The sequence below is a fragment of the Spea bombifrons genome, chromosome 4 (assembly GCF_027358695.1).
Source record: "Spea bombifrons isolate aSpeBom1 chromosome 4, aSpeBom1.2.pri, whole genome shotgun sequence".
Taxonomy (NCBI): Eukaryota; Metazoa; Chordata; class Amphibia; order Anura; family Pelobatidae; genus Spea; species Spea bombifrons.
In genome coordinates, this window is record NC_071090.1 from 103,199,343 (window position 1) to 103,212,191 (window position 12,849).

General features: G+C 40.1%; 1 protein-coding gene across 1 annotated transcript; it reads right to left on the reverse strand.

Moving 5' to 3' along the window:
• Positions 1-6: 6 nt before the first annotated feature.
• On the reverse strand, positions 7-5,340 carry LOC128490441 (ATP-dependent RNA helicase DDX39A). The gene is made up of 10 exons (XM_053462310.1): positions 5,238-5,340; positions 3,168-3,380; positions 2,810-3,030; positions 2,534-2,717; positions 2,014-2,132; positions 1,589-1,720; positions 1,094-1,203; positions 792-936; positions 525-672; positions 7-206 (listed from the first exon to the last, which is right to left on the reverse strand). The coding sequence occupies exons 2-10, from the start codon at positions 3,373-3,375 to the stop codon at positions 190-192; spliced, it is 1,284 nt and encodes a 427-aa protein (XP_053318285.1). The 5' UTR covers positions 3,376-3,380; positions 5,238-5,340; the 3' UTR covers positions 7-189.
• Positions 5,341-12,849: the final 7,509 nt, after the last annotated feature.

Below are 12,849 nucleotides of genomic sequence, written 5' to 3' on the forward strand. Positions count from 1 at the left end.
TAAAACTTTTTAATAATAAAAAAAGTTTAATTTGTTTCCGTTCTTTACACAAAGACATTTGATTAATAAAAATAAAAATCCCCAGAGACTGTAAAAATGAATACGTCAATCCGCCACACAGGAGCAAGGACACAGAAGCGCCAGACATGTTGGTTCAAAGATCTCCGGAGCACACTGCGGCAAACATGGTTATCGGCTTTGCTCAACTAGAAAAAGAAAATGCAAATATTTTCATGTATGTTAAAATTTCAGTGTCAAATATGTAAGTATGTTTATTGTTGCCAATAAAAAATTCTACTTTTCACAACACTGTGGCAATGTTGGGATGCTTCGCTGCAGTTATCAACTTCTAGAAGGTTGAGATTGCACATTATAAAGGGTTTAAAGGACTTCAGATGGGCATCTGGGGGACAGCAAAGACTTAAGCAGGAAGGGTATGCGAATATAAAATCTACTCAGCCGATAAAGGCATAAAGGATGAAAAGGGCAGAGTATGGCGAAGAATAAACATGGAATATACTTACTGTAAGTAGATATGTCTATCTCATCAGGAAGCTCCCCTACATTGACCTCAAATCTGTCTTGAACATCATTAAGGATTTTGGCATCTTCCTCGTCAGATACAAAGGTGATAGCCAGACCCTTAGTGCCAAATCTGCCAGCACGAGCCACCTGGGAGGGGAAAAAGCCAAACAAACCATAAGTTCCTGTAATCAACATAGTTTGCAGGGTATAGAGGAGTGAGAAAAAGTGTATTGGTATGGCAAAAACCGTCACGTGAATGTACTCACCCGATGAAGATACGTATCAGAGTTCTCTGGCATGTCATAGTTGAAGACAATGTTGACCCGCTCAATATCCATTCCACGGCCAAATAGATTTGTGGCAACCAAGATCCTCCTCTGAAAGTCTTTAAATTGTTGGTATCGAGATAACCTGCAGAAACAAGTGTCCGGTCAGCCATTTTCCCTATAATGTTCTCACCACATTGTACTCAATTAAAAAAAAATAAACGTGGTGGAGCCCATCCCTACGTAGCGTCCCCACAATATTCATGACGTCTTAATGACTAGAGAAGGCCAATCCTCCTTACCTTTCTTCCTGTGCCATGCCTCTGTGGATAGCAATAGCTGGGAAATTCTGTTCTACTAGAAGCTGTGCCAGAGCCACGCATCGCTGCACAGACTTCACAAATATCACCACCTGCAGGGGAGAAAGAACGTTTAGCAGCGATTCTAGCTTATTAAACACAAAGACACAAACTGCACAGTAACAGCTTTTAGCAGAATTAAAAGTGTCTGTATCATTAAAGACAAAGTTCACATGAAGGAACCCCAGATCAGTGGTGGGATCTAGAACACCCAACACTACTGAGGATCTACCCCTTCTCCTGATGCATTCTTTAAAAAGACTGTCAATCAAAACAACCAGTAACTTAGAGAACTTAACGGGGGAGAAAACGTACTTATGGTATAAAACGTGTTCTATTTTTATTTGCATGCAATATTACACGGGCTTATCTAGCTTACAATACTGTATAATGTAGTATCAGGGGATAGCAATAGATCATTAGCTTTGAAACACTGACCTGGTTGAACTCAAGCACATCCAATAAGTCAAACAGCTTTCGGTTCTTCTCGCTGTCCTTTAATTTGACATAGTACTGCTGCAAACCGTGTAGTGTCAGCTTGGTTTCATCGTCCACAAACACCTCCATGGGCTGCAAAGAGACGCACGTTCCATCAGTGACATAAAAGCAACATACACTACACACGCTCACCTCTTTCAAACACTGACACAATGACAAGGGAAAAGCTAACCAAACATATGGACCCTACAAGGGAAAAATGCATCTACATCTGGAAAAATGGGCCGAGTAGTTCTTATCCGCAAAAGTCTATGTTAAGAATTTGATGCGACTTCACGGATGCTTTTAGGGTTTAACCTCCCTAGAAACGGCTGGAGTTATATAACTGCCAAGCACCAACCATAACACAAGAAGCCGCTACTTACATCCTGCATGAACTTCCTGCACACAGGTCGGATTTCCTTGCTGAGCGTGGCGCTGAACATCATGCATTGTTTCTCGTGAGGGGTGAGACGGAAAATCTCCTGCACGTCCCTACGCATATCTGCGGGAGCAACAAAAATCAAATTATTAACATGCAACGCACTGTGCAATACTGCAACACAATGAACTGTGACCATTCCCGGTGTATGCGCCTTGGGGAACAAAGGGGACATTGTATGAGACATTAATCTTACATCAACTGTATGGCGCTAGGCATACAAAAAACAGTCTATATTAAATAACTCAGGGAAAGTTCATGTGAAAGCCCCCGCGCTATGAAATGCACCCCATTATTCAACTTTGTGTAATTACACACCATCCCATATTCTTAGGACTGAACTTAAAACTGCAGCCTTTATAGGTTATTTGCATTAACCAAAGTCATTGCCCTGTTAAGATTTCGCAGGGACCTGACCCCATAACATCCCAAAGTTGCCCACCAAGTGCAACCAATCGCCTCACCTAGTTGCTCCAGCATTTTGTCGCATTCGTCCAGTACAAAGTGTTTGACGTTTTTTAGACTAAGAGTTTTATCCCTAACCAGAGCCAAGATACGCCCGGGAGTCCCGACGACAATGTGAGGACAGTTCTTCTTGATGACTTCCTCGTCTTTCTTGATTGAGAGGCCACCAAAGAAAACGGCCACCTGCGAGGAAAAAAAAAAAGAGGGGGTAAGAAGACCATTTATAGATGGCGCTGGGCAAATAAGCCAACGAACCAAGGGCAGCATTATATTACCTTCACTGAAGGCATGTACTTAGAAAATCTCTCGTACTCCTTGCTGATCTGGAACGCTAGCTCACGCGTGTGACACATGACCAGGACTGACACCTGTCCATCTACCGCCTCAATCTGTTGTAACGTTGCCAGCACAAACACGGCAGTCTTTCCCATACCAGACTTGGCCTGGCATAAGATGTCCATACCCAGAATGGCCTGAGGGATACATTCGTGTTGAACTGCAAAAAAAATGGAAGAAACCATACATTAACATGAGAAACAGAAATATTAAGTTATATAGAAACCAAGATGTAGTTGATGAGTAAAATGAGATGTGACCAGAAAAATGCATGTCTAAATGGAAATGGCCACTTACCTTCTGAGGGATGCTCAAAGCCGCAGTCTACAATGGCTCTGAGCAGCTCAGGTTTCAACAAGAAGTCTCTGAAACCCGAACTGTGGATGGATACATAGGAGCCTTTCACCTCCTTTCTGCCAGCTGGGGCTGGGGCTTCTGCGGGCGCCTGTGGTTCATCATCTTCTTCATAATCCAAGAGTTCATTCTCAACATCTTGCTCAGTCATGATTTCTGAAGGACAAGGACACCAAAACTGTGAGGCTTACATGAGGTGTAGCGCACCATGCCTACACATTATAAGTGTTGGAATTTCCATATAGGCATCACGTTTTTATCCTCAAGCCAGCTGTACAAGGTTGATCTCCATTAAGGACAACAATTAATTTGCAAAAAGAATCGGTCTACTAGGTAATGTTTTAAAGGACAAAATATCCAATCTAAAGGGTAGGCTTATGGGACAGAAATACATGTGTCCACACAGGTCGATACAAAATCGTACAAAACGTTCATGTACAATCAAACTTGGAGCCAATCCTCAAACACTACTAAGAACCTAGCATAACAAGGTAACCATCGCTCTTAGAAAACCTTGGGCAGAAGCGTGAGGTTGCATTTGTTTCAATGCGAGGCATCGACCAGTCATTCACCACCACTTGAAATGAGAGAACTGGAAATCTGTTCTCAGACCAGCTGTTACACAAACAAACAAGTATATGGTAACTATACCCCCCCCCCAAAATCACAGCTGCTCAAACTACAGAGAAACCCCTCGCTTTCTATAGTGTGTGTATTAACCACGGCAAGCAAGGCTTATTGGGTTTTTGAGCACCACATTTGTTTAGGGATTGAAACAAATCACATGGAAGTTATGGAACCAAAAGGGATCAGCTACATAAATAGCAGGCAACAAGCTCATTAACACAACATCACTGGCGTTCTCAGCCTCTTCAGGTCCAGCATAATTACAAAGGGTGAATGTTCCTTAAGGAACCATGGACCACATTGAGGACCAGGCATCAGTGGTCATTGTCACATTTTGGTCATCTTTACAGAAGAAAACAGCTGTGGTGGCCATATGTTTTTAACTTGGAAATCCAAGACCTCCTTTTCATTTTCTAATTGATAAAAGATACAAAGCAGCAAAATTCCAGAATGTCTACAACAATAAAGGGCCAGATTTATCCCAAGAAGGGTATAATGGGAGCCACTACAGAAAGCACAATCTTGTTAATACATGAAGGTCCAGTTCCACTGGCTCAAGGCCTTTGAATGGATGAGGTATGGGAGTTACTGGGCCATTCGGGCTGTTTCAATGTCTTCATCAGGGAACACTGCTAATAGCCAAGGCATTCTAGGATCCATGCAAGGAGGGGCTGGTGATATTAACGCTAACAAAGCCATTGTGTCTCTTCAGTAAACATTAAGGTGGTAAGCAGCGTATTGTATAATGCTTACAAAATGGCCGCTCCAAGTACGGGTATTACGGTACTGCATTGAAGCCTACGGCGTGCGATTACACGGGAGGACTATACGGACTATTGCACAGCTATCGATAGTTAAGCTCAGCGCACCTCCGGTCTGTACACAGAGAGGCCCGGAAGGAATAGCGCCCGGAAGCCCGCTGTGTGAAAGGGAAGCATGGCCTACAGGGTTTATTTAGCACGGAGCACACAAAATTTCTCCTCCCATCAATAGGAAATTTTAAAGGGCCTAGTGGGCCTGGTGATCACCTCAAATAAACGTCCGAAATCTCTCCCGGAATCATGAACACCCCACCGCATACAGGCCGTTCTACAAACACCAACCAATAGGCCTGCGCCATATAAACACGTCGATAACACAAAGGGCCGTCGCTGTAACAGAGTCCCCCATTTGCCCCGGGGACTTATGCCTCAGTGCTCCGGCCCAGCAGCGACTGCCAAGCCGCACATCAGATTCGAGGCCTACACCCTGTCCCGTGGGCCCTCTATCGCCTCTAAGCTCAAGCCGGGGCTCATGAGTCTTAGCAGCGGCTAAGTTGCCGGACTGACATGCCCCGTGGAAGCCGGATACTTCCCGCGCCTCGTTTCCTCTCTATAACCCGCTTACCTTTCGGTTCCTGGTGTAATCCTTCCACGTGTGAGGCGCCCTGATCAGATTGCCCGGTTGCGAAGAATAGGCCTCATAAAAATCTCCTCCCACGACTTCTGATTGGCCCTCCTCTTTAGCTCCGCCCTATTTTCAAACGAGTCTATTGGCTACAATTCTCAAAAAGGGGCGTGGGCTTCGTTAAAACAAGGAAGATGCGGTTCTTTGTTGGCACAAGTTCGGAACCTCATTGGTAGAACGAAGGGTGGGACTATTGCGTCGACCAATAAAATCAAAGAATTATTATTTTCTACTTAATAAGTTAATATTTTTGCTTTGATGAACCGTAAGCTTCGGAAACGCACTCATAATTCTGCTGGTGACCGGTGTTTAGAATCTGTCCAATTCGTTACGTTAGCAGTATACACGCGAAGCTGTATTACACTTTCCGTACGGAGCCATTTTTTCGAAGATAAAAGATACCGATCGGCCTCCAGCAAAATGGCGCCTGTTAACTCAGGGCGGCAAAACTACTATTGTGAAACGCATTGTACTTCCTTCCGCCATTCAGTTGGTGGGCGAGATTTCTACTTGTAGGCCGGAATAGCGTGTTGGAAGTGTGAATTTAAATGTGGAAATAATTGCGATATGTTTTTTCTCACACAGATTAAACAATCATCATAATCAGTATATATATATATATATATAAAATAAATATATATATATAGTAAAATAATGAAGCAGCAGACTGTTGTTCCATGAGGCGTTATGCATTGCTGATTAGCAACATACATAGTTTATTCATGTACATCCGGTATAAAATGAGATGACAACCAATATGTAGGATTTTAGGGATTCCAACTGGCTCAGAGTTAAACATAACGTGGCAGCGTCCTGGTTACCCCTAAAACAGCCATGACATTTTTACCATTATGCTGTTTAAAGTGGGCTAGTATATGCAGGGCCGGGTGGACAGTCCGGGTCCTATTGTATGTTAAAGTTAGATTGTAAGCTCACGAGCGGGGCCCTCATAAACCCGCCATTCCTGCCAGGAACTTTGTGTAAAAGAACCATAAGGCAAGATGGCCGCTCTCGGGCCGGGTTCTCATCTCCTGAAGTGTCTGAATGTATTAATGTATATTATGTGTGTTAACGGCCCCAATTACAGCGCTGCATGATTTGTTGGTGCTTAAAAATAAAAGATAATAATAGTAATGGCCACCATTGTTGGTTGTCAGCATTTCCTCGTACACCCTCATTGTCTCGAAACGTGACGCTGGTCATGTAAAGATTTGCTATTTGTTTTTTATTATTAGGGATACTTGGTCATACATGCGTTTCCTTACATTTTAAGTAAATAGGTAAAAAGCAAAATCCACGGAAAAAGCACCATTAACCGTACACACGGCCCTTCCCAACGGTATGGTAGCCTAATGGGCTATATGAAGGCTGTAAAGGGATGGGGCTTGGGCTCAAAGCTTAGTGTTTTCCGTAACAGCATTTGATGCAGGAAAGGTGATGGGCCTTCAATATGTTTATTTTAAAAAATAAAGAAAAAACGTAAGATATGTTTCTTTAATAATAAAAAAAACCTGAGGAGTTTTGAGTCAGGCCTGTTGGTTGAGAAGGCATCTCCGGTGAAGATCGGTTTCCATTCTCGTGCCTAAGTGACAAGATGGCTCAAGCAGGGTCTCCACCCTTTGCAATTCATCGAGACAAAAGGTGACTGTACCCCTGCAGGGGGTTAGTCAGTTCCTTCTATATGGTAAATGTTGGGTGTTTTGTCAACCTTGTGTCGGTACCACACCTTCGTTAAAAAAAGAATGTGTGACTGGCATTTAAACTGTTTCGAAAGTAAAGGCTAAATGTTATTATAGTATGCCTTATTTTAAAAGGGGTGTCCTATGGAAAACCATCTTTCTTTAGCATAAACCGCGGTATTTTATACAGTAATGTAGGTCAGAGTTGAAGAAAACTTGACTTTATCTCATTTTGTTCCAATTAAATTCCTTTATCTGCAGACCTGGAGTCAGCCATTGTTGTTGGTCATGTGATATTTTTGGGTGACTTTCCCGGCTCACACCACATTGAGCTAATTCTTTATGGCAATGCTAATGAAGTCTGTCCCTCTATAGACTTTCATTAGTCAGAGTGTCACTCTGGTTGATTAAGACTGAGTCATTCTATTGCTGACTAAGGTACTATGACAACAGTTAATGTGTGTTAATGTGTATTTCGGGCTAAGATAACAGAGCTAGAGCACATTTAAGTGACTAATATTCAGCTTTTTGAAAATATTATATCATGTAAAACATTTTTTTAATGATATCAAAGTGATAAAGGGGAATTCCCCATTAAAGACATAACAGATGCAAGAAACCTGCAAGATCTGTAACATTTGCCCAGTTTGCCAGATGGCCAGTCCGGGCCTGATGCCTTATGATTTATAAAACTCATTATGTTTAGACTAGTACAAACATGCGTTACTCCCTGGTTAGTTTCTGAAACAGTACCCTTTACTGTTTTGTTGAGTTGGGCTTAGGAGAGGGCCATACTAATATATTGCTCAATTAAGGGCATTCAGGTTCTTTGAATTATTTCAGCAAGCTGTGGGTTGTAGCAAAACCCTTGTAGTCCACATCAGGCCCCCAAATCTCAATTTGGACAGTATTATTCTAAGCAGTGTGTAAGATATTTGGGAGTTTGGCACTATATACTCCATGCTGTATTTATCATTTACAAAGCATAGATTTGGGGAGGCCATCGCTGGTATTCTGCACAATGATTGGCTACGTTATTCATAAGGACATCTTGGGACATGGAGCACCCTCTAGTGGCCATTCAGTGAAACACAAGTTCTCAGCACAAACCTCTGTGCTAATAATGTCTGGATTGTTACCGTTTGTAGAACTATCTTTACAGAATGCTACAAAAACCTTTTTATTCCCAGTAGGAATATTTTAATTATCACCCTGGGATATTGTGAGGATGGGGAGATTTCCATAGGGATAAAACAAAGGTAGTAAACATTTTTTTTACGCATATACACCTGAGAACCAATTAAGAAGTTTATTTATTGTTTTATATAGCGCCATCATATTCCACAATAATACAGGCACCCTAACCATATGTGTGTGAACCATAATATACTAGTATACTAGTGCGAGTGTCACTTCTATCAAATATTCACCCCCCCCCTCGAGGTTGTAAACTTCTAAATATATTGGAACTTTATATTTAAATGGTAATTATATATTTATTTTAAATAAAAGCTATGAAATTCTGATCATATCCTCATTGGAAACATGATCTTTCCAAGTAAATATATTTAGAAATCAATAGGGAATAATCTTTTGACATTATGTTTGTGGTTAAATATATTTGTGAGTTTCCAGGATGTTTTGAAATAAATCGATTTTCTGTGTATTATATTATTTAATAAAACCAAAGCTTTAAGTCAAAACGTGAAAAAAAGAACCCCCCATTTGAAATGATGGCTGGACTGTCCCTTCAATAAAAGAGAAAGCAAAACCATTACTTTCACTCCTGAAACGGTTGGCTAAATATGCTTTAATAATCATACTCTCACGCCGCACTCCTCCACCCTCAGGAAAGGGAAATATGCTATTGTTCTGCACCCTCCAATTGGTGGAAGATAATGACCAGGGGGCTTCTGTAGGACCCCCACCCTGTCTCTTGATTTAGGATGACAAAGCTGGCCACAGAGTCTGGAGGAACTAAAGGTATCAGTGCATTATTATGGTAAATAAAGCATATTTAGCCAACAATGTCAGGGCTGGATGTGAATAGGGCATGAAATGGGCGCATGCCTTTACCAAGTCAATGAAACACAATAGATCTCCCGAAGTAAGTTTCATGTACTATTCATGTCACCAATCTCAATATTATAGCAGCATAACTCCATGGACTTAACATTACACTTTTACATATATACATATGTACAAACCTGGGTCATATATATAATATATATATACGGTATATATATATATATATACGGTATATATATATATATATATATATATATATATATATATATACCCCTACAAGACATTCCCCAGTTACCTAAAAAAAATATACAGAACTCTGCTGGATAATCTTTGTTTTATTTTTTGTTATAGGGGTGATTCCCATTGAGCAGCTAAACTAACTTGGGCTTCCTTTATTTATGTCTTTTTACACCAGAAAAAGAGGTTTGTTTTTTTTTTGAGACTGAGAATGGATTGATTTTACAAGCCATTCACAGAGATACATAAATTGTACATCCCACAAGATCTTGAATCTTACACAAACGGCACGATCGAGACAAGTAACGATTATAGCCATTTTGTAACAAATCTCCTATTCTAGACACCAGAGAGATCCTAAACTCCGCAAACAGTGTGCACAGAAAAGAAGAAAGAAAAAAAAAACAGATTAGAGTACTGAATGTGTACCGTCTAAAGAAAAAGGGAGTTTAACGGGCACTTAGGGCTTGGAGATGCCAAGGGGTGTGATGGGTTCGTAAAAAGAGGTTAGTTTTATAGTTTATTGCTCCTTTATATTTATCTTCTATTTTTTTTTTCGCCTGATGTTGTATTTTTATATACTATATTTTATATCCTATAAAATATTGTGATGAATGTTACAATATATAAAGCACCTTAATATACAGCATGTACATTGGTGCTTATGCACTAACAATATCCTAATAGCATATATATATATATATATATATATATATATATATATATATATATATATATTGTATTTACTTCCGGTATAGATCTCCATTGTGTGTAGTGATCTTGATTTTTTTTTATAATATATGTATTGAATAAAATGTATTTTTAAATATATTGTGTCATCGAAAATTTTACCGCTGTCTATTTCTTTTTGTATATTTGATTCCTTTCAGTGCGAAATCACCACAGAGACTAGCAGCATAATTAGTTTTAATTACCCCATTTATCACATCTCGATAATTCCTTTTTTATTTTTTTTTAACCATTTGGGGTTTGTATTGAATTTTCTTTCTTGGTGGCGTGTGCACTTTAGCAGAGCGTATTTAGTTTTTTATATCCCAAATTTTGACTTTTGCTGCTTTTATTTGTTCTCAGTGGTTTCTTATGTTCTGGGCAAGAAATTAAAACCCATACTGCAACTTATATAAGGAAAATCGCAGAAACACAATATTGGCGCAAACTTTGGGAAATATCAGCAATGCAACTTAGTGTCCGAATCACAGTAGCTGGATACTTGGATAGCCTGGGTCGTCTACTATTCCCAAACATATGCTTTTTATATGGATTTAAAATGGACGAGCTGTTTTATTGTCCAATCAATCGCTGCGCATGTTTCAGTTTTGACCCCGTAGCTTCCGTAAAAGTTGCCAAACTACACGTTTGGCGCATCGCAGTACTCTGGGGAAGTTTTGTTTTTTTCTTTTCTACAGCTGCATATCGTCCGTCCAAGAAATCTAAAGCCACCCTGCAATATAAATGTATAAAAAAAATAGTTACCTCAAACTTTGAGGGGGATTGGCGTTAAAATGGCCGCCTGAGAAATGACAAAATAATGCCTAACATGTAATGATAATAATAATAATCACTATATAGAAACTGAACATTAAGACTGAACATAAAACACAGACATTGTTCTGATCCTGTAGTATAAAATAGTCCTGGTGCTGAAGGGGTTAAAGAAGTACCGGAAGATTGGGACACTTGGTAGATATGATTTTACAGTGGTTTAGGGTGATGGGAGTTGTTCTCCAGTGGAGACTGGGGGCCCCAGAGAAACCCTGACCAGCTTTAACCCACAAGGAAGCAAGCCTGCAGTGTTTCTCAACACAGGAAGATGTTATCATGAATCGCAGAACTTTATTGTAACACAAACAAGGAACACCCAAAGCAGGTTAATAATAAATCAGATGATGGTGGCAGTATTGGCTTTTTTTGAAATATAAATAATCAAGGGGAATAAGGATGTTTTTTTGAAGAGGAATTGATTAATATCAAACTGCATTTGGGGGAGCCTCGTGTATTCTACCAATATTATTAAAAAGGGAGATATTCACATTTAAAACTTTTTTTTATTGGAAAAGTAAATTAAAGCGGGCTGGCTGCAAAACTGTGTTATGAGCTCAATAATAGCGTCTCATGCCCAGAATATATAAGCATAGCACATCTTACCGCAAAAATGTATGTCATTTAATATTTGGGAGTAATATATGAAATTGTTAGAAGAATAATCCGATTGTAGTAGATTTCATTGAATTGCAAATATGTGGAAGTGATTTTCTACAATAAAATGTACCAATGTACCACATATATACAATATATTATATATGTTTATATATATAGTGTGCCTATATACCAGTTTATAAAGAATACAAGAGACGTATCTTACTGCACGCGATGCATTGCTTTCTCAGCCACAGAAAAAGCTATGCGATAGCTTTAGTTGTGTTTAGGGGTATTCTAGTTACTTATAAAATATATAACGCAGAATAAAAATAATAATAGTATATTGCCCTGACTCGACGCACAAAAGCAACACCTTACAAAGCACACAGCCTCTTTAGTGCCTATGGAAGTTCCACCCCTCCTGTAACAGGAAGCGCTCACGCTTCAAACAGGAAGTCCTCATGGAACAAACCACTCAAAAGTGTCACCCTAAAACTGAAAAGTCTGCGGGAAACGGAGAGGCCTATACAATGCAACAGAAGTATGCATAACGGCTGGTGATTTCATTTATACGCATCATTAAACCACAAACATATTGTAGGTGTTGTGCCTTTTTGTACGTTTGCGGTACCTTTTTATAAAACAACCCCTTATACATTTTTTGCATATTCAGGACTAGTATTTTAGAGGTTGTACCCCAATCGCATTCCCTGGGTTACAAGAACTATTTGGGCGTCCCTTTTAGTGTTATGTTATGGGCTGTTAAAGGGTTAATATTTGAAGAGTGTCAGAGTTTGCGCCTTTAAAATGTCCCCAGGTGTGTTTATTGGCTCCAGGGTGACATCATACTATTCACTAACAAAGAGGAGGCTAGATCTGGAATATTGTGCTCTGGCTCAACACAGAGACGCTAATGAAAAATGCTGGATGACACACCGCATGATTTCTTCTTCATTTTTTTCAGAATGCTTTATCCATTTTTTAATCATTCATCTAATTACCCTTTAAATGTGTGAAACGCGCAGCTCTGTTGACGTGACTACTGCAACACTCTTCTGACTGGCATTCCGCTGTCTCGACTCTCTCCTCTACAGTCTGTCCTAAATGCTGCTGCTAGGCTTATCTTCCTTGCACGTCGCACTCTTCTGCTTCCCCCCTCTGTGAAACCCTCCACTGGCTCCCAAAACCTTTAGAATTAAATTTAAAATCCTGGTACTGACATATAAGGCCCTCCACAACACTGTTCCTCCATACATTTCTGCCCTCATAAGCAAATACTCTCCTACTTGATCTTTACGTTCTTCCCATGGGCTAAGGCTCTCCTCCTCACTCTTCACCTCTTCCTTTTCCCGTCTACAAGATTTCATTCCATATCTCTGGAATCTACTTCCACCGAACCTTCAGCCTTCACCCTCCCTCCCGACATTCAAGAAACATCTCAAAACTCA

Bases quoted from the DNA above. Each gene is read 5' to 3' on its own strand.
- LOC128490441 (XM_053462310.1), bottom strand. From the start codon at position 3,375: ATGACTGAGCAAGATGTTGAGAATGAACTCTTGGATTATGAAGAAGAT. The intron at 2,718-2,809 runs GTAATATAATGC...TTTTCCTCGCAG, and splicing joins AGTACATGCCTTCAGTGAAG to GTGGCCGTTTTCTTTGGTGG. The intron at 1,721-2,013 runs GTAAGTAGCGGC...GTCTCTTTGCAG, and splicing joins GCAGGAAGTTCATGCAGGAT to CCCATGGAGGTGTTTGTGGA.